General features: G+C 47.8%; 1 protein-coding gene and 1 pseudogene across 4 annotated transcripts in view; one reads left to right on the plus strand and one right to left on the minus strand.

Annotated features, from left to right (window-relative positions):
- The window catches only part of LOC149873957 (uncharacterized), a 33202-nt pseudogene extending 31300 nt beyond the window's left edge, over positions 1 to 1902 (minus strand).
- The window catches only part of TBX15 (T-box transcription factor 15), a 252746-nt gene that overhangs the window by 223730 nt on the left and 5854 nt on the right, over positions 1 to 23162 (plus strand). Inside the window, exon 9 of one of the 4 annotated variants that reach the window (XM_090053676.1) lies at positions 15134 to 15174. The exons of the other annotated variants lie outside the window; for them this stretch is intronic. Within the exon in view, the coding sequence (XP_089909802.1) occupies positions 15134 to 15159 (26 nt within the window). The 3' untranslated portion in view covers positions 15160 to 15174. Of the gene's footprint in view, positions 1 to 15133; positions 15175 to 23162 lie in introns of those variants that run through there. 4 annotated transcript variants of the gene reach the window in all.

Consider the following 23162-nt stretch of genomic DNA (forward strand, 5'->3'; position numbering starts at 1 on the left):
CTTTGCACTGCTTATTCAATCAGAGCTATCTTTCTAAAAAAAGCAAAGTTGTTTGGGTAAATCTGATATGTTTTAGTAAACCAACTCAATTGGAAAAAATATTCTTAGCAAGCTTTTGGGTATAACTATTCTCTGTCAGGGTCAGGAAGCATCTGCAGTTGGTGTGTGCTCTTCTTAGAAGGGAATGAATAGTAAAGAAGTCAGAGGCTGATAAGCATGCAAGAAAGCCAGTCAGTGAAGATGTAAATTGAGGAGTCAGTGCATGAGAGACAGGCTGGAGGCAGTGGGGGGAGAGGGGAATGAATATAGCTGGTAAGTAGTGGAGAGGTACCTGAGGAGTCAGATGTCAGGCAAGTTATAATGTGTCATAAATCCAATGTCTATATTTAGTCCATGATTTTTACTCAGGAGGTTGTTGAAGTGAAGTTCATAGGTTCATCTGTGAAAAGTGTTTTGTAAATCCCCTTTGAGTATTACAATGGAGAGATTGGAGAGAGATGGTTTTCTTGTGAGAATTGTGTCCCCACAGGTAATTGGGTATTCTTGTCTTTGATAGATTTCTGGTGTGCGTTCATTCTGGTGTGCAGTTGTACATATTTTCCATTGAGGCATTTGGTGCGTTGGATGAGATGCATTACATTTCTAGAGGTGCTGCTTTAAGATCCAGGAATACTGATGGTTCTGTTGTGGGGTGTAGTAACTGCCAGGGTGGTGGAGATATGTTGGCAGGTTTTACATTTCTTGTGCTGGCATGTTCTGGATCTATTTGGTGTGTTTTAGGCAGTAGGAAGTTTGCTTTTGGTGATGAGGTTAGTGAGGTTTGGTGCTTGTTTGAAGGCTAGGAGGGGGGCTTGGGAGGATCTTTTTAAGAAAGGGGTCTTCTAGTATGAGTTGCAATTGCTTGAGGATTTTCTGTATAGGTTTGAGGGAGGGGTGATATGTCATAACAGTGGTGTGAGATTCATGGGGGGTTTCCTTCTGTACTGCAGCAATTCTTTACGTGGTATCCAGGTGGATCTTTCAAACGTGATCTCTCTCTCTGGAGGAGTTTCCTTGTTGAGTGAAAGCCTTTTTGAGATTTGTGAGGTGGCAATCATGGGTGTTCTCCTCAGTGCAAATTTGGTGGTACTGGAGGGCTTGGCTGTATATTACAGCTTTCTTGGTGTGTTTAGGGTGATTGCTGGTTCTGTGCAGATAGGTATGTTGGCCTGTGGGTTTCTTGTATAACATGGTCTGTATTTTACCATTCTGGATAGTGATCATCATGTCTAAAAAGGAGGTGTTGGTGTTCAAATATTCGAGAGATAGTCAGATGGAGGGGTGGTGATTGTTGAATTTCTGATGGAACTCAATCAAAGATTGCAGGTTTTTAGTCCAAAGGATGAAGATGTAATTGATATATCTTAACTATAGCAAGGGTTTGATGGTGCATTTATTGAGAAGTTCTTCTTCCAGGTGGCTCATAAAAAAGTTGGCATACTGTGGGGCCATTTTGGTGCCCATAGCTGTGCCCATGGTCTGGAGAAAGTATTGGTTATTAAAAGTGAAGTTGTTGTGTGTGAGGATGAAAAGTATAAGGTCAGTAATATCTTTAAGTCTGTACTCTGAGTTGTCATCTTGCTCTTGTAGGTATATAGGGCATGCTTGGATGCCATCTTAGTGTGGGATGTTGGTATATAAGATGGTAACATCCATGGTGCTTAGGAGGGTGTTGCTGGGAAGGTGGTCTATGTTTTTAAGTTTTCATAGAAAGTCTGTAGTGTGTTGCATGAAACTCACTCTTTGGGTGACAAGCAGTTTTAGGATTGATTTGATGAAACCTGATATTTCCTCAGTTGGGGTTCCATGGTTGGAAATGATAGGTCTGCCAGGGTTCCCTTGTCTGTGGATTTTAGGGAGCATGTAAACAGTCCCTGGATTAGATACTCAGGGTATTATGGTTTGTAGTTTTTTCTCTTCTAATAAAATGATTTGATAGTAGTTTTGAGTTTCAAGGTGAAAATGGAAGTAGGATCTTTCTGTAGTTATTTGTAGTAGGTAGTGTCAGAGAATTGTCTGTTGGTTTCTTTTATGTAGTCTTCATGGTTAAAGACATCAATGGCTCCTACTTTATCTGCTGGTTTTATTACTATTTGGTGGTTAGATCTTAGAGATTCTATGGCCTTTCTCTCTGATAGGGAGAGGTTGTTATGGTGGCATGTGTTGTTGATTATTTCATTGTTTATTTTTTCCCCACACAATTGTGAATCAGTTCTTAAGCAGTGACATTTGGGAATAATTCAGTTGTTATGTGTGTCCCTGCCCTTTAACTATGAATCAGTTAGTTCCACAATCTTATAGTTAATGTCTAGTAATTTTCAATTTCAGGTTTTCAACCAGCCTAATAAGTTGTTTTTGAAATAATAAAAAAAGTCTACTGAAATGTTTTCATGATATTTAGTATGAAAAAACCCATTTCTTAGGTTATGTAAAATTACTGTTTTTATATACATTCCTGTTGTGGTCCCAGCCCCTATATGTGTCAAGTTCCTGCCTAGCATCCAACCCTGTATCAGTTCTGCCTCCCCAGGCCCCACACATGCCCAGCCACTGTATTAGTTCTACTCATTTCAACTCAATATAGCAAGGTACCTCCCAGTAGTGTATTAAGTGGCAAGACTAACATTTGTTTAAATAAAATGAATAGTGGTTCATAAACTATTCCAGAACTAACTCTCAGATTATAGATTAGAATCATAGGCTCATGGAATCATAGAATAACAGAAAAGAAGGGCTGCAAGGGACCTCTGGAGGTCATTTAGTCCAGCCTCCTGCTGGAGGCAGGATCATTCCTGTACACTTTATAAAGCCTTTGTCTAGCCAAACTATGCAGTCAATCCTGTCAAACAACAAGGTGTATCACCCTAAAATGCCACAGGTAAAGCATGGGGACAATGGCAGCCAGTGTCCAGCTGTTGCAAGGGTTCTTAAAATATGCTTGAGACACAAGGAAGAGGGCATGCCTTCTTCTGTAGTGGGAACAATACAGAAGAAGGCAAAAGCCCCCACAATCTATACCAGGAATCTGACCATGGGGTAAGATTCCTTCCTGACCCCAACTGGTTTGACCTTGAATGGAGAGGCCAGACCCTTTATCCACCAACCTCCTAGATTACCCCTGATCAATGTCTGCCCAAATTCTTCTTCAAGACACCCAATGATGGAAATCTCTAGGCAGTATATTCCATTGCCTCACTGTTCCAACAGTGAAGAAGTTTTTCCTGATATCCATTCTAAACCTATTTTGCTGCAACTTCAGGCCATTGGTCTGCATCCTACAGCAAATGAGAAAAGGTGTTTTCCCTGTTCTAACAACCATCTTTTTGATGTGGATGAGACCTACAAAGTCAACAAGTTAATGGAACTCCACACTTGTCTGCCACTATCCTCATTCCCCCTTTCCTTAAAATCTGACCTTCTGTTTTAGGTAACACAGGAACATAGGACTAAGTTAAATCCCCTGCTTTTCAGGCAACTTTTTATCCAAGGAATCCCCCAAATCACCACTACAAACCTTCACAACTACAAGGCATGCAGTAAAAAGCACGCTGCAGTATAACACTGCTTTGCTATTGCAATAGCAGGGAACTGGTTGGCTCAAAAGAAAAGGACACCATACTACACAATTCCCAGCCACATTCCTCCCAGATTCCAAGCCAATCTGATCCGGGAGAAAATTCCTTCCTGATCCAAAGTTTGATCTAACCCTGAGCAGAAAGAGCAAGATTCACCATCCGAGAACTTCTGAATCTGTAAAAACATACTGTACCTAGATCTGCACATTACCCTTGTACCCCTAAATTTGCTGTGGAAGATTCAATGTGTTAGTTCCTAGTTTCCAAGTAATTTGTGCTTAGCTCTCCTGATGTTCCAGAGTGTTCAATATGACTTTAAGACCTAGAACATGACTTCTGGGAATAGATGGAATCCACCTGATGTGGAGAGGTAAGCCCTGTTCTTGGCCAGGATGGCCAATCTTCTAGATAAGGCTTTAAACTAAATTTGCTGGGGGATAGGGAAATATTGACTGGTTCTTGCCTGGGGACTGACATACAAGAAATCTCTGTAGATAGGGACACTAGGAGAGCCACTCTTGTGGGAGCTGAGGGAGCAGTTCTCCTTCAGCATGACAGGAAGCCGAGGGTCTCAATAGGAGGATTCAGGTGCCTGTACACTAATGGTGGGAGCATGGGGAACAATCAGGAGGAGCTAGCCCTCTTGGTCTCTGGTGGGCATTATAACCTAGTAGCAATTATGGAGACCTGGTGGGACTCCTCACATAATTGGACTGTAGCCATAGAAGGCTATGCCCTGCATAGAAGGGACCGGATAGGGAATAAAGGTGGAGGTGTAGCTCTCTATGTTAAGAAGCAGTACACCTCCTTGGAGGCTGACATCAATTCCAAAGAACTGCTTGAAACCCTCTGAGTCAAGCTGGTGGGGAGGGGGTAGAGAAAGAGACCTGACTGTAGGTGTATGCTACAGGCTACTAAACCAGGGGGAGGAACTTGATCTAGAGTTTCCCTGAGAAATGGCACAGGCCACATGTGCATAGGACATGGTCATCTTGGATGACTTTAATTATCAAGACATCTGTTGGGAGGAACACTTGGCCAAGTCAAACCCATCACATTCCTTCCTGACCTGCATCAAAGAGCTCTTCCTGGATCAGGAGGTGCATGGGCTAACCAGAGGTAATGCTGTCCTAAACTTGGTCCTGGCCAAAGGAGATGATGTGGTGACCAGCTTAAATATAGAGGGTTGCCTGGGTGACAGCAACCATGAAACCATCATGTTCATTGTCAATCACAAGGCAGACAAATCTGATAGCAAGGTTCAAGTCTTGGACTTGAAAAATGCAAATTTCAACAAGCTCAGGTCACTAGTAAGGGTATCTCCGTGGGACCAGGGACCAAAGGCAAAAAGGAGTGCATGAAGGGTGATCATGCCTTAAGGACATGATCCTTGAAGCACAAAGGAAATCCATGCTGATATGGAGGAAAGGTACCAGAAGGGCTTGGAATCCCTCTTGGCTAAACAGGAAAATCATGGTTCTCCTAAGAAAGAAGAAAGAGGCATACCAACAATGGGAGCTGGGGACAGGCCCCAAGGAGGACTATACAACAACAGTGCACACTTGTAAGGAACAAATTGAAAGGCTAAGGTGTTGACTGAACTTAGAATAGCAATGGGAATCAAGGACAAAAAGAAATCTTTCTTTAGGTATGTAGGGAATGGGTGGAAGACAAATGTGTGGGGCCATTGCTCAACAACTCAGGACAGCTGGTTACCAGCATTCAGGAGAAAAACTGAACTCCTGAATGACTACTTTGCCTCATTATATCACTGGGCCAAGGGGAAAATCATGCCAGATAGGGTACAGAATGAACAGGGCAGGAATGACTGCCTCCCTACTATTGTTGTAGAACTGGTGTACAATCAATTAAATAAATTAGAAATATATAAGTCAGCAGGACCAGATGAACTCCATCCAAGAGTGCTGAAGGAGCTGGGTGAACTCATCACAGAGCTCCTGGCAAAACTCTTCCAAAACTCATGGTACTCCAGAGAGGTCCTGGAGGACTGGAAGAGGGCCAATGTTGTATCTACCTCCAAGAAGGGGAAGAGGGAGGACCTGGGTAACTATAGACCAATTAGCTTAACTTCTATCCCAAGGAAAATTCTGAAAAAAATCTTAAGGAGCTGTAACAGGGGGGCTGCGCCCCTGTTTCTGAGCCAACTGCAAGCCTTCTCACCAGCCAAAGCTTGATCTTAATTAATAGATGTAATTAAGCGGGAGGCTGCCCATTTTCTGCCCTGCTGCCAGGGGTGTTTTCTGTGACTCCATTCCTCCCCTACATTGTAGCTCAAGCCTTGCAGATGGCATCTAGGTGTTCTTGTCATCACTAGCCCCACACTGGGCCCCAATATCTTCCTAATTGAACTCCAACCTAGAGTCCTTTCATCAGGTGGCCTCATCTGCCTTCATACAGTATATCGTTCCTCAAAACTATTTTTCCCTCTCATGCATGGTCCCCTCCTGGGACCTTCAGCTACCAGCCCTGGCCCACCCCTACGCCAGTCAGAACCCCTTGTCCTCGGCTCTAGGGCATCCCTTGCGGTGGGCCCCTGGCCCTTTTGACTGGTCTGGCCCTGGCCCCAGCATGGGCCAGTCAAGGGTACGCTCTCGATCAGTCAGAGTCTCCAGCCCCTCACTCCCTCCTGGGGTCCACCGTTTGGGCCCAGATGACACCATGATGTTCTCATATTCCCAGTCCCACATGATGGGCCCCAGAATCTTACTGTAGGACCCCACCTGGGTTCCTCCCTTCAGGCAGACTCTGCTGGCACAATACCGGGCCATAGATCTCCCTGCCACTGAGTCCCCTTTAATTGTGGTCCCCTCACTAGGACCTTTGGCTCCTCTAGCATTGGCCCAACCCCAGGCCAGTTGGGACCCCAGGCTCCTGGCTCTTGAGCCCAGGCCTCCTGGCCCAGGCCCCAGGTCCTAGCCCTCTCGGTGGGCCCCCTAACTCTTCTGGTCCTGGCCCCCACCTGGGCCAGTCAGGGGAAACTCTGACAAGCCTTGCAGTATGACCCGTACTCTTTTCCCAGGTTTCCCCTCTCTGGGTCCTCCTTCATGGGCCTGGGGAGATGGGATACCTCACACCACGACCGGTGACTCAGGGTCTCACAGAGGACTCTCACTCCCCCCGGGGAAGCAGGTTGTGGTGTTACTTCAAATATTATTTTTGATGCACCCTCTGCCTCCCCACAGTGGAGGACTCACAGGGGTCAGGACTCAGCTCTCTCACTCTCTGGCCGACCCCTGTTCTTCCCTCACTGGGCTCCACATCTCTGCCCCTCACATGGGGGGTTTATCATGCTGCCCCCTCAGTTCTCATCATGGCCCGCTCACACTGGGGCCTCGCATCACAGCCCCTCACACTGGGGCACCTCAGCACAGCCACCAGATTTCTGCCTCCTACTCACTGGGGCTCCTCTTCACCGCCCCCTCTACTCATGGTCTTGGGGCTTCCCTCCTTGGGTAGGCTCAGGTGGCTTCAGCCCCCCCCCCAGCCTCCAACTCTCCATCTTGGGTTCTTGAACCCCTACAGGGTTCAGGCGGCCTCAGCCATATCTGGCCCTGGCTCCCTACTCCTCAGGGCTTGCACCCAATGCGATGGAACTGCACCCCAATGACTGCCTCCGATGGAACATGACCCACCTGAAGGTGAGAGTTAGGGGTTAAGGCACCCCAACCTGCCTTTCACCAGGGTGATCACTAGCCTGGCATTTCCTGGGGGCTCCCACACCACCAGGAGCCCCACCAGGCCATCCACTCCTGGCAGGGTGCAGTTTTAGAGTGTACCCAGGACCAGGAGCCTCCTACCATCCCCCACAGCTCTTCCCTTACCTCCAAATGGAACTCAGCAACTCTCTGGCCAAGTAGTGTTGCTGCCTGGCCCCTTGCAGCTAAACTGCCCTGTTTATATGGGCAGCCCTGAACCTAAAATGGCTGCCCTCATTAGGCACCTGGTGGCTGCCAGCTTCAGGGCCTTAAAGTGGCAGGCACACACAGTGCCCTGCCACAGAAGCCTATGTGCAATAGGTTTACAGAAGGTAGGATTCTGAATGACAGCCAGCATAGCTTCATTGCAGGCAGGTCTTGTCTTACCAACCTCATCTCCTTTTATGATCAGATAACTTGCCACCTGGATAAGGGAGAAGAGGCTGATGTTGTGTACTGTGACATCTGTAGGTATTATAGGGCTTGCTAGTACTGCCCTGCGCTCATCTGCCTATAGGTGGCGACAGGGTAGAGTTCGGCTCTGGATCACTAGGTCTGCCAGGAATTGGATCTTACGTTTTCTTACCTGCCATGACTTTGATGACATATATATTCCCAGGAGGCAATGCCCACAGGGATCCTGCCTGGTCTTGATCCCTGTGTCTTCTTTGGGGCTCCAAACCTCCTCTTTACCCCAACCTAGCCTCTCCAGATGGTGTTTTACGATATTCTTCCGCAGCCAGGTTGCAGTACTGCCTATTGTAACCTTATTTGCCCCTACCCCAGGGTGTTCTAGTGCTTCTTCGGGGTACACCATTCCAGGGGCTGGTCTTAGTCTGTGCTCAAAAAAACCAAACAAAAACCCAGCAAAAAGAAATCACAGAAAACTCCAGCTGCTTCTCAGCTTTCTTTTCAGGCTCTGGCAATGTCCCCTTTTCTTGTGATCAGGTGCTCAACCTCCCAATCACCATAATTCAGGCAAACAATCCCTTATTCTATTCTTTGCCGTGTGCTAGCCTGCCCTGCACCCCTATGAACATTCACAGTCTCTTTGGGGTTTCCCCCCTGTGCAGGAAGGCTGTATTGTGACTGTAGATTTTTTTCCTTCAGGCTCTCCTCCGGGTCCTCTGTTGGAAAAACTCCAGTCTGGAGATTCTCTCAGGCCTTGTGGACTCCCTCGCTCCAGATCCCCAGCTGCAGCTCCATTGTGGAGATTACCACTAGCCACTTGTTTGCAGGCCTCCACCTGCCTCAGGGTCACTCCCACTACTTTCCTCAGGCATGCTCTGCCTGCCAAGATGCTCAGCCGCTCCCCTCTCCCTGTGGCCTGCAGGGAACTGACCCCCCCCCGCCCCTCTCCAGGGCCATAAATATCTTTGAGCGGCCTCCCTCCAACAATCCTGAGTGAGATGCTGCTCTGGAATATGGGTGGGTATTTTCCTTCCTTTCTGGGCTGCAGCTGCAGCCCTGTCAGCCCTTCATGCTGTAAGTTCTGTCTCACTCCACGTATACTTTGACTTCCAAAAAGCCTTTGATCTGGTAACCCATGATGTTCTCATGAGAAAATTGGAGGATTGTGGGATTAACTGTAAGACAGTTAGGTGGGTAGGAAACTGGCTGTGGGGTAAAACTCAGAGTCCTAATGAACAGATCTGTGTTGTCCTGGTAAGAAGTGGGCAGCTGTGTCCCATAGGGATCAGTGCTTGATCAAGTACTTTTCAACAACTTTATCAATGATTTGGATGTGGCAGTGAAGAGCTCACTGGCCAAGTTCACAGACAACACCAAGTTATGGGGAAGTGTGGTCATGCTTGAAGATAGGGTACAAATACATGTGGATCTAGACAGGCTGGCAAGTTTGGTGAGTTGGAACCAAATGAAGTTCAACATTGAGAAATGTAAAGTACTCCACCTGGGGATAAACAACCTCCTACACACCTATAGGCTTGGCAGCACCATGAATAAAAGGGACTTGCGGGTAATAATAGACCACAGTATGAATATGAGCCAGCAGCGTGATGCTGTTGTCAGCCAGGTAAATAATACTCTGGCATGCATCAATTGGTGCATCTCCAGCAAATTGGTGCATCTCCAGCAAAACCAAGTAAGTGATTCTTCTGCTCTACTCAAAATTGATGAGACCCCAACTGGAGTACTGAGTCCAGTTCTGGGTACCACCCTTTAACAAGGTTGTGATAAAGCTTGAAAGAATCCAGAGGAGGGTTATCCGTATGATAAAAGACTTGCATGGAAGCCATATGATGAAAGGCTGAAGGAACTGGGACTCTTCAGCCTGAGAAAGAGAAGGCTGAGAGGGGACTTGGTAGCAGCTTACTGCTACATTGGGGGAGAACATCAAGGGCTCAGTGAACAACTGTTCACCACAGCGCCCTTGGGGAAAACCAGAAGTAATGGCCACAAACTCTTTTTTTTTTTTTTACCATTTCAAGCTCAACATTAGGAAAAACTTCTTCACAGTTAGAGTGTCTAGACTGTGGAATAAGCTCCCTCCAGAGGTGGTGCAATCACCTACCCCGGAAATCTTCAAGAGGAGACTAGACAGTCACTTTGCTGGGTTCACCTGACTCCAGCTGTCTTTCCTGCCTGGTGCAGGGGGCTGGACCCAATGATCTTCCAAGGTCCTTTCCAGCTTTAAAATCTATGAAAACAGGAGTCAACAACCTATAGCCTGCAGGTGGGATCCAGCCCACAGAGCCATTTGTTTCAGTTTGGAAATATGGGTCTTAAGTAGCATTCTACAGCATTCTATTTTGCAGTAGTCACTTTACCATGCTGCAGTGGGGAAAAAGAGTGGTAGCAGCTGGATCAGAACACCCAGCTCTCACCCAGGCTTCTCTGACCCAAGCTGGGCTAGTCCAGCCCACAGGCTTAAAAGGTTGTCAATTGCTGACCTAGACTCCTCAATTTAAATTTTAGGAAAGACTGGAGAATTTCTCAGTGGTTATGCTCTTTCTGCTTAAGTCAAACATGGCTATCTGATCTCTTGAGAGGGGATGTAAGGTTTTTGAATTTCTAAATAAACCAACAGAGCATAAAAATACCAAAGCATAAAATTATTTCACTTTATGAAATGATTTTGTGTTGTTAGGGAAGGAGGGCTACCAGAAACACCTGAGGGCTCAAGGAATATTTCTCCCTTGTGATCTGAAGGAGACCCCATGGAAATAACCTTTGCCATATTCGGGATGCAGGACTATAATGGTGCTAAACTTTCTGTTTGTATGTCAAGGAAAATTTCATGGTAAAATCTGTAAAAGCTACAGAATATACTGAATCATTATTATTACTATTTTTAACCTATCGCTATATACTGTAGACATTATTTTCTAGAACTACTCTTGTATAACAATTAACTGCTATAAATCAAGGCAAGAAAAGTCTCAGGTGAGATTGGTTCAGGAAGCAAATGATGTTGATGGATTTGCATAGCATTTAGAAGATTCATAGTTACACTGCAGTGACACATATATGAAGTTCTTGCTAATTCCTGGTTCCCTTCTAATACTTCCTCCTGTTACCAGATTTGCCTGCTACTTTGGGGTGTGATCATTTATTAGGGCTAGGGTCTTGGTAATTCTATCAATGTGCTGCTTGTATTACTTGTGTTTCTATATGGAGCTGTATCTCTCCCTTCTGCAAGCCCTCACCCCCAATGGAGCTCTCTTGCAGGACTCAGTTCAGTGGGGCTGGGTTCCTCCAGTCCCCAAATCAGTCATACACACAAACACACACAGATTAACGTGACACGTCTGACCTGGCCGGGTTGATCAGCATGGACAGGCTGACACCCTCATATGCCAAGAATCAGTTCATCAGAGTTATTACTACAGTCAGACACAAGCATGCAGTTAAACAGAATACCTCTGAATCTGGCTGGGTGTCCAGATGACACCCTCATGGGCCAGCGTTCAGTTCATTAGGGCATGTCTGAGCCAAACTGGGTCAATCAGCCTGTACAAGCTGATCCCCTTATGTGTTTCAAACTCAGCACATCCCAATCTTTTAGCCTCTTGATGAGCAGACCCCACAGTATTTCTGGGCTTCACAGGAATCTTTAGCTTAGGTAAAAGGAGCGTTGCTGCAGAGCAAGTGGGGAAAGAGAAGTAAAAATATACCCAATTACCACCAGTTTGACTACAAAAGTTATTTATTTCTAAGTAGATAAAATATATATTGACACTAGTAGTAATAGACATGCAAAGGAAAACCAAACACAAACAGTCACAGTATACCCTGGTTTCACTAAGTATTTGGGGAAACTTAGCTCAAGCTTAACTAATACAGTTCAAGTTCAGAAATCTATGCTTAGAGAGAGAAAAGAGAAGAGAGAGAGAGAGAGAGAGAGCTGGGATCTCACCAGTCCAAGGCATTCGGGTTGCAAAGCTGACAGGTTAAAGTTCTCAGCACGATCCTTGAAGGAAGATGATCTTCCTCCTTCAGCCTCTCCAGAAGAAAGCAGGTGATGTCAGTACACACTGCTGCTGCTTTTACATATTTTTATACCCTCAGTTCAGCTTCTTTCAGGCATTCTCAATAGTGTAAATCAAATTGTCTGTCCTTTCTATTGACAAGGGGTTATCTGGGTGGAACATCTCAGGAACTTGATTGATACTCAGGAAACACCTACTTGGGAGCCAGCTTGACATTCCTATGGATAGCAAATATACTTGATGGGATATCTCCTGGTGTCTTCAGAAACAATAGATTGCAGCATCAGGTTTTTGGATTTTTACTTGCTGTGAACAAGCCTCAGCTTAGCATGACCTTTCCAGATCTAACTATAGTCTTCTAACAGACTTAAGGCAATTATTGGAGTGTTCATAACCTGTTGTGGAGAGGACTTCCACCAGTTGTCTCGGGAAAAGTATGACAACACTTGTGGCCAGGGCTCCAACAGGCTGGACGCTGTGATGAACCCTGTACCATTGTTCACATATTGCCCATACCCCCTCTGACTCCATCTATTGCCTCAGCATTCCTTAACCCGGCAACCGAGTTGTAGCCAATTAAGTTTACGTAGGCCTCCCATAGTGGGACTGGGGAATGTACACCCTGAGATTCCTAATAAACTTACTTTTGCTCAGAGGGGTGTGGGGGGGGGGAGGAGGAAAAGTCCTTTGTAAATCCAGATTAGAACTGGTCTGATAAGTGCTGAGGTGGGTGTGAGGGTTGATGAGCATTTGGAACACAGCTTCCCCATCATGCAGTGCTCCCCTGCTTCGCTGATCCCAGAATTCACTGCAGTCTCTGCTTCAGGTTTTCTGTTCTCCATCTCTCATGTAAATGAATGGTCATCTGTTCCCATCTCAGATGCAAATGAGACCTAGGGCACTTGTTTCACTCTTGTCACCCTTATCTGGAGGGTTTTAGGTGTCTCTCACTGCATCTTAATCAGTTTCTGTTTAGGTAGAGGAGGGGAGGGGGGTGATTCTTTGTGAGTCAGACAGTCTGTGTCCTGTGTCAGGGTTCCCCAAGAACATGGAGCTGACAGGTAACACTCTGGGCTCCCAGGTTTGTTTGTTTGACTGTATACAGCCTATCTTTCCTTCCTCCAAGAGCTGTGTACAGCTCCCATACAATTGCCACTTAATATATCTGCATTCCATTTTAGGATCCAGCACCTGATTCTTAGCTGGTGCAATTGGCAGAGCTCCACTCCCTTCTGCCAGGGGAAGGTCTGTACTCCCTACTCTTTCCCCCCTGTAAGAACCATGTTACTTTCATCCACACCATTTCTGTAACAAAAGATCAGTGCACTAAGCCTGGTTCTGGTGCAGAGGAACCTCCCTGTCACCTTCCAAACCACCTTACATGGTCACCCAGATTATCTAAGCAAGAAGCAATTTCATTGTGCAGTATTGTCTCTTTCTCTCTCTCTACCTTGTGGTCAGTTTGCATCTTTCTCTTTTTGTGTCTAATTGATACTCTCCCAGCTATATGGACATGTCTGCACATGCATGAATGCGACTTAATTATGGCACATTAAGTTAGTACCTGTTATTACAGGTGCTATATTTAATTTTCTGTAATTCTGTTTCATAATGTATAGTCTACCAAACATAGCATCACTGGTGCTACTGCACAGTAGCAACAGTGCACATCTTTTAAGTGATGCTAATGCACAGTAGTTTAATTCTACTACATATTAGTGCATTAGCATGGTTTTTGCTGTGATTCACTAATGAACAGTAGAATTACTCTACTATGCTTTTAGCATCTTGTGTAGACATTCAGTTTCTTCCAAAAGCTGCAGCAGACCAGAGCTTAGAAATTTAATTTGTCCAAACAATGGTCTGAACAGGACACTGCTATGTCCTCTGCACCAGAACCAGGCTTAGTGCACTGATCTTTTGTTACACAAACGGTGTGGATGAAAGTAACATGGTTTTTACAGTTTCTTTTGCTAAGATACAACTCCTCTTGCTAATGTGGCCCAAGTAACTTGGGTATATACTCTCCTTCTCCAATTGAAGGGGATTGTTAGCTGGCAGGTGTGTTGTGGGGTGGGAACTGCAGACCACCCTGTTTCCCTCCATCCCTATAGAACCAGGCCAGGACAAGCAGGGGACTTAACTATATACATATTTATTTACATTAACTTATCACAAGGAAAAGGAACATGGATATAAACATATGTACAATGGGTGTGTGTGTGTATATATATCTATATATATCTATATATTTATAAGATATCTAAACATAAACAATAAATGACATAAAACCTTATACAAGTGCTCCAGATACAGATAAGTTACAGGTAAATATCTGATCTGAAACAAATAAACCCCAAAGATAAACTCAATCCCAAAGGGAAACCCCAGTGCCCTTGGGATTTTCCCAAGCCCTACAAAGAAGCTGGTAACTTTAGGGGGCCCTCTCAGTGGGACCTCCCCTTTCAGGAGCCCTTAACTAACCAGGGAGAACTCCCCCTCCCCTGTGGGAATCCTTTTTTCCCTGCAACTCATGGCTCCCAGGCCTGGAGGATGGTCCTCATCCTCTGCACCAGGCTGCTCTCTTGCCTGCAGTGGATTTCTGTGGGGAGGGGGGTGGCAGTCACTGTCCCTTGGAACAGGGCTCCACTATACAGGGCTTTTGGGGCCTTTGGCTTGGCCCTGTCTGCTGGCTCAGTAGCCCAATCACCATCTGGCTCTCTGGACTCAACCTTTTGCTATGGGTTGGAGGCCTGGGCTGCCTTGTGCAGCACCAGGCTTGGTCCGCTCCTGGATGCTCCATGCAGCACCTCCTACACCAAGCTCCCAGCCTTGTGCTGGGGGTTGAGGACCTGAGCTGCCCTAGCAGTCCAAAGGTCCTACTCCATGCATCATCCTGTGCACCATGTCTCTGGCTTCACACCAGAAGTTGCAGACCTGAGCTGCCTCATGCAGCTGCAGTCTTCAATCAGGTCCACAGTGGGGGAACTCCTCTTCCCCTCCCCTCAGGAAAGGGGCATGACTGAACTCCTTTTGCTGCCTTGTGATTGGGGGATGAGCTCCACCAATCAAAACAGCAAGATTTCAAGCCTTGGACTCAACCCAAGCTCCAAAAGGCAAGCCTGCTACACTAAGAAGTGACTTGTGTGAGAGCAAAGCAATTTGACAAAAATGATCTGGAAAAGGCTGTTCCTCTCCTTACCTGGAGATCTGGTTTCAATCGTTGCATCCCCCTTCCCTCTTACAAGAAATGGAGGGAGACATGAGGACACTAAACAACTTGCAGAAGTGCCATTATCACAAGAAGCAGCAGTTCAGTTAGTGGATCTTAATTAAAAAGCTTTTTCTGTAGCATCCTGTTTCCGGCTGCTGCTGTGAATTCCACTTGATGTTTCCTGATTTAACAAGTGGATGAAATTATTCTGAAAGCTGCCAGATGAAGAGACATGAAGAGGTTGGAGACTGAAATGCAAGAATGGAAAGAGAGCTGTGCACTTCACGACATATATTTTGGTATTATTTTTGGTATTAAATATGTTTTACTTCTATCATGGTCTTGTATTCTCACATACTTTTTCCATTCTGAATTTCTCTCTTATGGCTGAAACCCTCCACTCCTAATATCACCATAAAGATAGGTTGCCTTTCTTTCCTCTCCTCTCTTTTCTCCTCTCCTCTGTCTGAGAAGATTGGTATTAGCCAATGAGCTCATAAACCTGGGCTGAGGCCCAGACAGTCTGAATGTTCCCTTTTAGAAAGGTGTCTTATTATGACTGTTACAATAGGCATGGGAGAAATCGACTGGTGTGTGTGAAATGAACAGCTGCATTAAGGTCATAGCCACATTCCTGGCACATAGGCCATAAAGAGTTAAGATTTTGGGGGTTGGAGATGTTTTTTGAAAGAGATGAAAGCTCAGGAGGAAGCAAGGGTGACGTTAAGTGAGAAAGGCATTTGGTAGGGAGCCCAAGAGGCAGGAGAGGTGGGGATGAGCCAAAGAGAAGATAAAGGAAAGGAGAGGCTAAAAGGGGAAAAACCTAGGGGTAAGAGCCTGGAAATAGGGGAGGGGGAGAGTCCATGGTGTGACTAGGTAGGAGTTGGAGGGAGTAGGAAAATGAAAGGATGAGTGAGAGAAATGTGAGGAAATAAGGGTGGGAGGTAAAGTGTAAACACAGGCCTGAATTATTTTCTTTTGCTATAGAAAAAAGCTAGCTATGATGGGTCATCCACAGCAGGAATGATGTCTACCATGATCCCCAATCAGTGCCACCATACCATGTGAATGGAGAACAAGCTTGAAAATGAGCCTCTAGAACAATGATGATACAGCACACTATCTACAATACAAGCCAGTGCCAGCCTGGTTCTTAACATGCTCCTCTGCTTTGTGATGAGCAGGGATCTGGGTTTTCCATTTGCCATGGAAAAATGCAGATTTTCTCCTTTAAAGGGCATGGGTCAGACTTCCAGGGCTGGTTGGGGCTGTGGCTTGGGAATGAGGGGTAATGGCAAGGGCAGGGCACTGGCATATCAGGGCTGATCAGTGCCATGAAGCAGCAGGAGGGACAGCATTAGCTGGACCCATGTTCTGGTGAGCAAAAGTGGCAGGGAGAACTATGATTTTCCATGATTTAAAAATATCAAAATCAAATGACAAAATATATGGGTATTTATATTTCATTTCATTTTAATTATTGAGGCACTGGTAGGTTTTCAAATTGCTTTAAAATTGTAAATGCATCAATAAAACATTGTATTCAACTGATACCTATATATACATTATATACATATAGTGATGTTTCATTTTAATTGAAGAAAAACAGATTTGGGGTTTTTTAATCAGAGAATTTTGGATCTTTTATTAAAAAAAGTTGAAATTTTGACAGAGAAAACCAGGATCCCTGGTGATGAGGAATATCAGGGCCCTTTCCCTACCCAGCTTCCAAAAAAGGCTGTTATTTAGTGCATGTGCAGCACCATACACAATTCAGATGATACTAAACTAGTCCAGGTAGTCAAATCCCAAACTAACAGAGAGAAGCCACAGACAGATCTCACAAAGCTGAGTGAATTAGCAAAAAAAATAAAAACAAATCCAGCAGATGAACTTCAGTGTTAGCAAGTACAAGGTACTGCACATGAGGAGACAACCTTAATTATATGTACATAATCCTGGGCTCTGAAATACTTGCTATAATTCATGAAAGAAACCTTGGAGTCTTTTTAGACAGTTCTCTAAAAATATCAGCTTAATGTGCAGCAGAAACCAAAAAAGTCAATAAAATGTTGGGCATCATTAGGAAGAGAAATGAAAACAAAATAGGAAAAAAAATATCATGCCACTATACAAATCCATGAGTACCTGCACTGAAAAATCAGAAGTTCCCCAGGTAAAAATAAATTATTTTGCAAAAGCTAAAACACAAGCAGAATGCATGAGCTAAAACCTAAAAAGGAAGCTTACAAGAAATTGTAACTTTGGCAAACAAGTAGGGAGGAGTATAAGAGTATTGCTCAGGCATGTAGGGATAAAATCAAGGGGTGCATCTAGATGAGCATGCACATGACTGTTGTGGCATCTCAAAGCAGTTTGAGATACTGCAGGAGGCACGCTGGGAACAAAAAAATGTTCCCCATGCTGAATATTTGCAGTGCAGACTCTAAATTTGATACTGGGAAATCCCAATAACAAAAAAATCCCCAACCCACTGAAAAAAAGTGGCACAGGGAATGCTCCTGGAGCAACCAGAGGCTGGGTTCTCCAAGGAGGTGCTCTGACACCCAGCCAGAGCATCTCTATGCCTGCCCCCTTTCCCTGCTGCTCCAGGGCAAATAGGAGTGGGGCAAAGCTGCAGCAGTGACTGGGACCCAGGTTCTGTCCCAGGAAAGTACAGACATGGAGGTGGAGGGGCTGTGGTGGTGTGGGGGGATTGTGTGTGTGTGTGTGTGTGGGTGTGGGGATGTTGTGGATGTGTGGGGACTGTGTTGGTGGGGAGATTGCTTGGTAGGGGAGGGTCCCTCACCCACCTGCTCCCTGTATGGTTCATAGCCAACCCCACCCCCCACAGAAGCATCATCAGCAGCAGCAGCTGTGGAGGCACTCAGGGCCTGCTACTGATAGTGCCCTCCCTGGTGTGGTGCAACCATGGCCCAGCCCAGGGTCATGCAACTTTATGCAGGACTGGGCTGCTCTTGCTGTCACCCAGGGCCCCCAGCACCACACACAACAGCCGCACATAGGGCCATGTCAGGTCCTACCTCCATGGAGTAAGCCTGGCCCAACAGCATGTGGGGCACATGGAGGCAGGACCCAGCATGGCCTGATGTCTGGTACTTGAGTGTGGTTCTGGGACTCTGAGTGACAACAGGAGCAGCCAGTCCTGTCTGAAGGTGCACAACCCCAGGCTGGGCTGGGCTGTGCCTGCACCATGTGGCACAGGGAACACCAGGTCCCAGGCATCTGGCAACATGCCACACTGGGGGAGGGGGCACTGCCAGTAGCAGGTCCTGAGCACCCCATGGCTGTTGCTGCTTGTAGGGGGAGATAGTGGGGATTTTGTGCCCTGTGGTGGACGGGGGTGGGGGCCAAAAGCCTCCCAAGCAGTCCCTCCCATCCCCACAGTACCCCCACACCCACAATCCAGCCACAACCCCCCATACACAATCCACCCACAAACCCCATCATCACAAACCCCTGCACAAGTCCCATACTGCCTTCAGCCTCACAGACCTCACCCCCACAAACACTACACCCACTGCTATAACCATTCACAACCCCAAACACCCCCACAAACCCCACGCTCCTTTCCCCCATAAACCCCACATACTCCCCACATATCTTACATCCTACATGCCCAGCTTGCCAAATAGGATGGGATGGGACCTGCTGGCAGGATCCATGACTTCAGGGACAACTGCCACACTGCAGCCCTGCCCTCTGCCCAAACTGGTGCTTCCCCACCTCTCACCATCTCCAAGCCAAGGAGAAAGCTTCCCATTGCTCATGCCAGACCAGCCAGAACTCCGGGAAGGCCCCCCTGAAGCCTACATCCTTCAGCAGACTGGCACTGAAATGTCAGTAAGCCAACCCCAGACCCCCAGGCCCCAGTGTGGCCTGAGCCCAGACAAGGTGATGATCGCTGAAAGGGGCTGGCCAGATGCTGGAGGATTGGGCCTGGGTAAAGTGCAGAAAAGAGATATAAACTTGGTCCATCCAGGAGTGACATTCCTGCTTCTCCCGCACCCTCACATAGCTGAAGGCAGAGGTGCAGCAGGGGGGCCAGCAGGGTGACAGACATGTCAGACATTCACCAGGGAGTAGTCCATCAGGCTGACAGGCCTGGTTCTGATCCCTGTCCGACTGGTCTTGCATGTCTAGGGTGATGTTAAAATCGCAGCCAAGGACCAGACACCCACGAGGGTTGAGGGTGCCGATGTAACTAGCTGCCTGGTGGAAAAAAGCCTCTAACTAACTCTGGGTCCCTCACAGGGGTGTACACATTCAGAAGGTTCAGGACCAGCCCCTGCATTTGAACCCCGAGGTGCAGCAGGCAGCCTGGCACCACCTCAACATCCTGGGGAACCTCCAGCTGCAGGCCTGGGGGGAAAAGGGTGGCCACCCTGCAAGACGTGGCCAAGAGATGCCTAAAAAAAGACCTTGCCTCCCCACTCCAGCCACCAATTAGGTTCATTGGCTGGAGTTGTCAGGGTCTCCTGCAAGAATACCATGAGGTACCTCCACTCCTGAAGGAAGGAGAGCACCCGGCATCTTCAGAGACCCATTCTGCAACCATGGATATTAAGGGTCACAATCTTAATGACCTCATGGCTGTGGATGTGTGGAGTAGACTGTTGAGCAGAGGCCTCATGCATCTCAACACCTGGTGTGGGGTTCACTGGCACGTGCAGTGCCCTCCCATAAGTATAGAGGGCGTCTATGAAACTGCAGGCCCTCCTATAGATCCAGGTGTTGCAGCTTTTAGGCCCCTTGCCTTCCCCAGCCAGCACCCTTGCAGTGGCGAGGATGCTGTCAAAGTCTCATCTGTGGTCCAAGGTGAGCTGTACATTGCTGGTGGACTACCAGGTGTAGTCATGGCCAAGAAATGCAAGTAGCTCACCCCTTGAGATGGCCAGGACTGAGAGGCCTTTAGGTTCCACAGAACCTGCCAGGTTTCGGGTGTCCTCCTCCTGCTCCTGGGGTTCAGCAGGCTCCTTAGGCACTGTTTGAACCTCCTGGTCTGCTAAGACCCTGGTTGGGATTGGAAGAGCTCTGCAGCCCCTTGGGACAGGAGTTGGGGTAAGGATGGGGTTGGGGCTCCTTTACAAGATGTTGGGGAAGAGCTGGAGTCCTGGGGGGGTTGTGCGGGGCCCCTGACAAGATTGGTTTGTTGATCAGGAGACCCAACCCCCTCTGGTGTGGGACCATGGAGCAGGCTACAAGAGAGGTTTTTCTGGGAAGGGGACTGAAGAGACCCATCAGGCACTGGGGTGGCTTTGGTGTCTGCCTCAGGGTCCTAGGAAAGGGGACCTCCCTCTAGAGGTCTCACCAGGTTGAGCCCCAGGGCCCCTGTCTCCCCCAGATCATCAGAGGGGGAGAGCTCTGCTGCCAGGCCTTCTTCTGGGTCAACCTCAGTCTTAGCCTCAGCACCCATGGTTTCAGGGGGTAGGCCCTGGCCGGTGGGATGAGGGACTTCCTGCATGGGCTCCTATTCAGGATTGTCCTGCAGCCCTGGAGCCACCTCTACTGGGATACCCAATTAATCTTCCCCAGGAGTGGGCTGTTGGGTGCAGCGGGGGATGCCCCCAGAAGCTGAACTGCTCCTTCTCCCCATGTGATGGTTTTGAGAGGGGGTGGAGGTCCTCTGCATCAGAGGGTGCCAGCTGCACCCAGACCTTTCTCTTGGCTTTGCACCTGGAGGGGACCTGTGCCCACTCAACCGTGGGGTGGTCCTCTGCTGGACAGGCTCCAGTAGGAGAGGGTGAGGGTTGGGATAGTGGGGTAGTTACAGTGGGGGTACAGCTGAGGGTGGGGGGGTTCCACTCCCTCTATTCCCCAGGCTGCTTCCCCTTTGCCCAGGACTCCACCAAACTTGGTTGGAGGGTGGGGTCCCCTGAGCTCATGGGGGGACTGGTAGTTGTGACTGGGCTGCCGGGGGGCCCAAGTGGGGAGAGGCACTGGTGGTAGGGACACCCTCTTGCCAGTGGGACCTGTGGATGCCCTCCCTGCCTGGCCTGTGGGGCACTCATGATACAAGTGCCCTGAGGCATGTCACCAGAAGCATCACAGGTGCCCCAGCATTTAGAAAATCCTCATTAGGGCCCCCTGAAAAAGAATTATTAGGCTGCCCTTGGCCTCCAGCTGTGCTCCTGCCACCAGCTGGATCATGACCTGATGATGGAATAAATGCACGTGGCTGAGGCCTGGGTCTCAGCATACCAGTGAGAGGGCCACCACTGGGAAGATAACTCCAGGGTTTGGAGATGAGGGAGCAGGGCCTAACTGGGGATATAAGGTGGGACTGAGCTGAGGACCACTCTGGTCCCCAGCTCTTTTAGGGGCTCATAGGGGATGTACTCACCCTCCACCATGAGCCCTCTATCCACTGCCTTTTGTGTGGTGGCTTCTGAGGCAAGGAAAAAGACCCCCTTCCCATGAAAATGGAAAGCTGCCACAATCTTGGGGGCCCCCTACTACCCAACCCAGGGCCTGCTCCCAGGTCTCAAAATGCAGGTTCTCCTGCTTGGGCCATTGGCACTTCACCTCGTGCCTATGGGTGAGTGTGGGGAAGGGGGCTCCACCTCCTGAGCTGGAAGGTCCAGGCCCTGCAGCTGTGGGTTGCCCCACAGCTGCCTGTGCAAAGTTATGGTTCCCTCACTGGGGGGGCTGCATTGGTGGGGCCAGGGCTAGGGTCAAGAACAGGTTGAGTGGGTTTGCTGGTTGGTGTAATTGGGGCAGGTTAGGGTTGTGGGGGGAAAGGGTTACTCAGTTATTGGGTTCCTGGGGGTGTCCAGAGCCCAGAGAAGGCTACTGAGGCTGATGTAAAAGATGGCTGGAGTGGTGGAGGGGCTCAGGAGGGGTGGGATTCAACCCACAATTGGGCAGTAAACATTAGGGGCTACAGACTATACAGGCAGGACAGAACAGGGAGGAAAGGTATAGGTGTGGCTCTCTACATCAAAGAGCAATACACATCCTCAACTAACAGGATGGGGTCAGAGGAGGGGAAGGCTGAAGTGCTCTGGGTCAGAATATGAGGGAGTGGTGGGGAAAGGGACTTAACGGTGGGTGTCTACTACAGACTACCCAACCAGGGTGAAGAGCTGGACTGGGAATTCTTGGGTCAGCTCACAAAGGCAGTTAAGTCAAGGGATGTCGTCATCATGGGTGATCTAAACTACCCAGACATTTGCTGGGAGGAGCAGTCAACCAGGTCTGACCACTCATGTAGGTTCCTTGCTGGGATACAAGACCTCCACCTAACCCAGGAGGTGCACAGTCCCACCAGGGGGAATGCCCTGCTGGACCTGGTCCTGATGAGGAAAAGTACTGGGGCAAACAGAAATAAAGTTAAGCCATAATAAGGAGCATAAGTGAAGGCTGAAAAACAAAGGGGCCTTGAGATAAACTTTTTGGGAGACAGCTGGAGAAAACACATTTAGTTTAGCAGGACTCCAAGGTGATTTATTGTCAGACTGCCAGGAATGTATTAAGGGGGAGGCTTCTGTGTGTCTTTTTCTCACAAGTATATAACAGAGTCCTGCAGCTGCAGAGAATTAACTGCCCTTGCTTCTTCTCCCGTGGCCATGTAAAATAAAGTAAAGCGCTCTGTTAGCCAAGCAGTGATCCTGTCGTGATTTCCACATCAGTCCTAGCCACAGATTATGACCTGGTGAGGGGACTTCAGGTTCTTGACCACCTGGGTGATAACAATCATCGCCTACTGGATTTCACCATCCAGCGCAGGAGGGCCAACTTCAACGAGTTGAGGAGATTGGTAGGAAAAGTTCTGAAGAGTAGGGGAACTAGGTGTCCAAGATGAGTGGTCATTCTTTAAGGTGATGATCCTTTGAGCCCAAGGGGTGACAGTCCCAACATGAGTCAAAGGCGGAAACAGTGCCCAAAAGCCCCCTTGGCTCACCAAAGTCACTCAGGAATGTCTGAAAGCCAAAAAGGAGGTGACATGCAGTGGAAAGGTGGGAGCTATCACCAAAAAGGATTATACCTCCATAGTGCGCGGCGGTAGGGAGGCTGTTAGGAAGACTAAGGTGGAGACGGAACTAGGGCTAGCAACAAGGATCAAGGACAACAACAAGCCCTTTTTTAAATGCATAGGGAGTAAAAAGGAGGCACCAGGCAACATGGGGCCCCTGCAGGATATGCT

The sequence above is a fragment of the Crocodylus siamensis genome, chromosome 1 (assembly GCF_052110815.1).
Source record: "Crocodylus siamensis isolate JL-2025a chromosome 1, ASM5211081v1, whole genome shotgun sequence".
NCBI classification, from domain to species: Eukaryota; Metazoa; Chordata; order Crocodylia; family Crocodylidae; genus Crocodylus; species Crocodylus siamensis.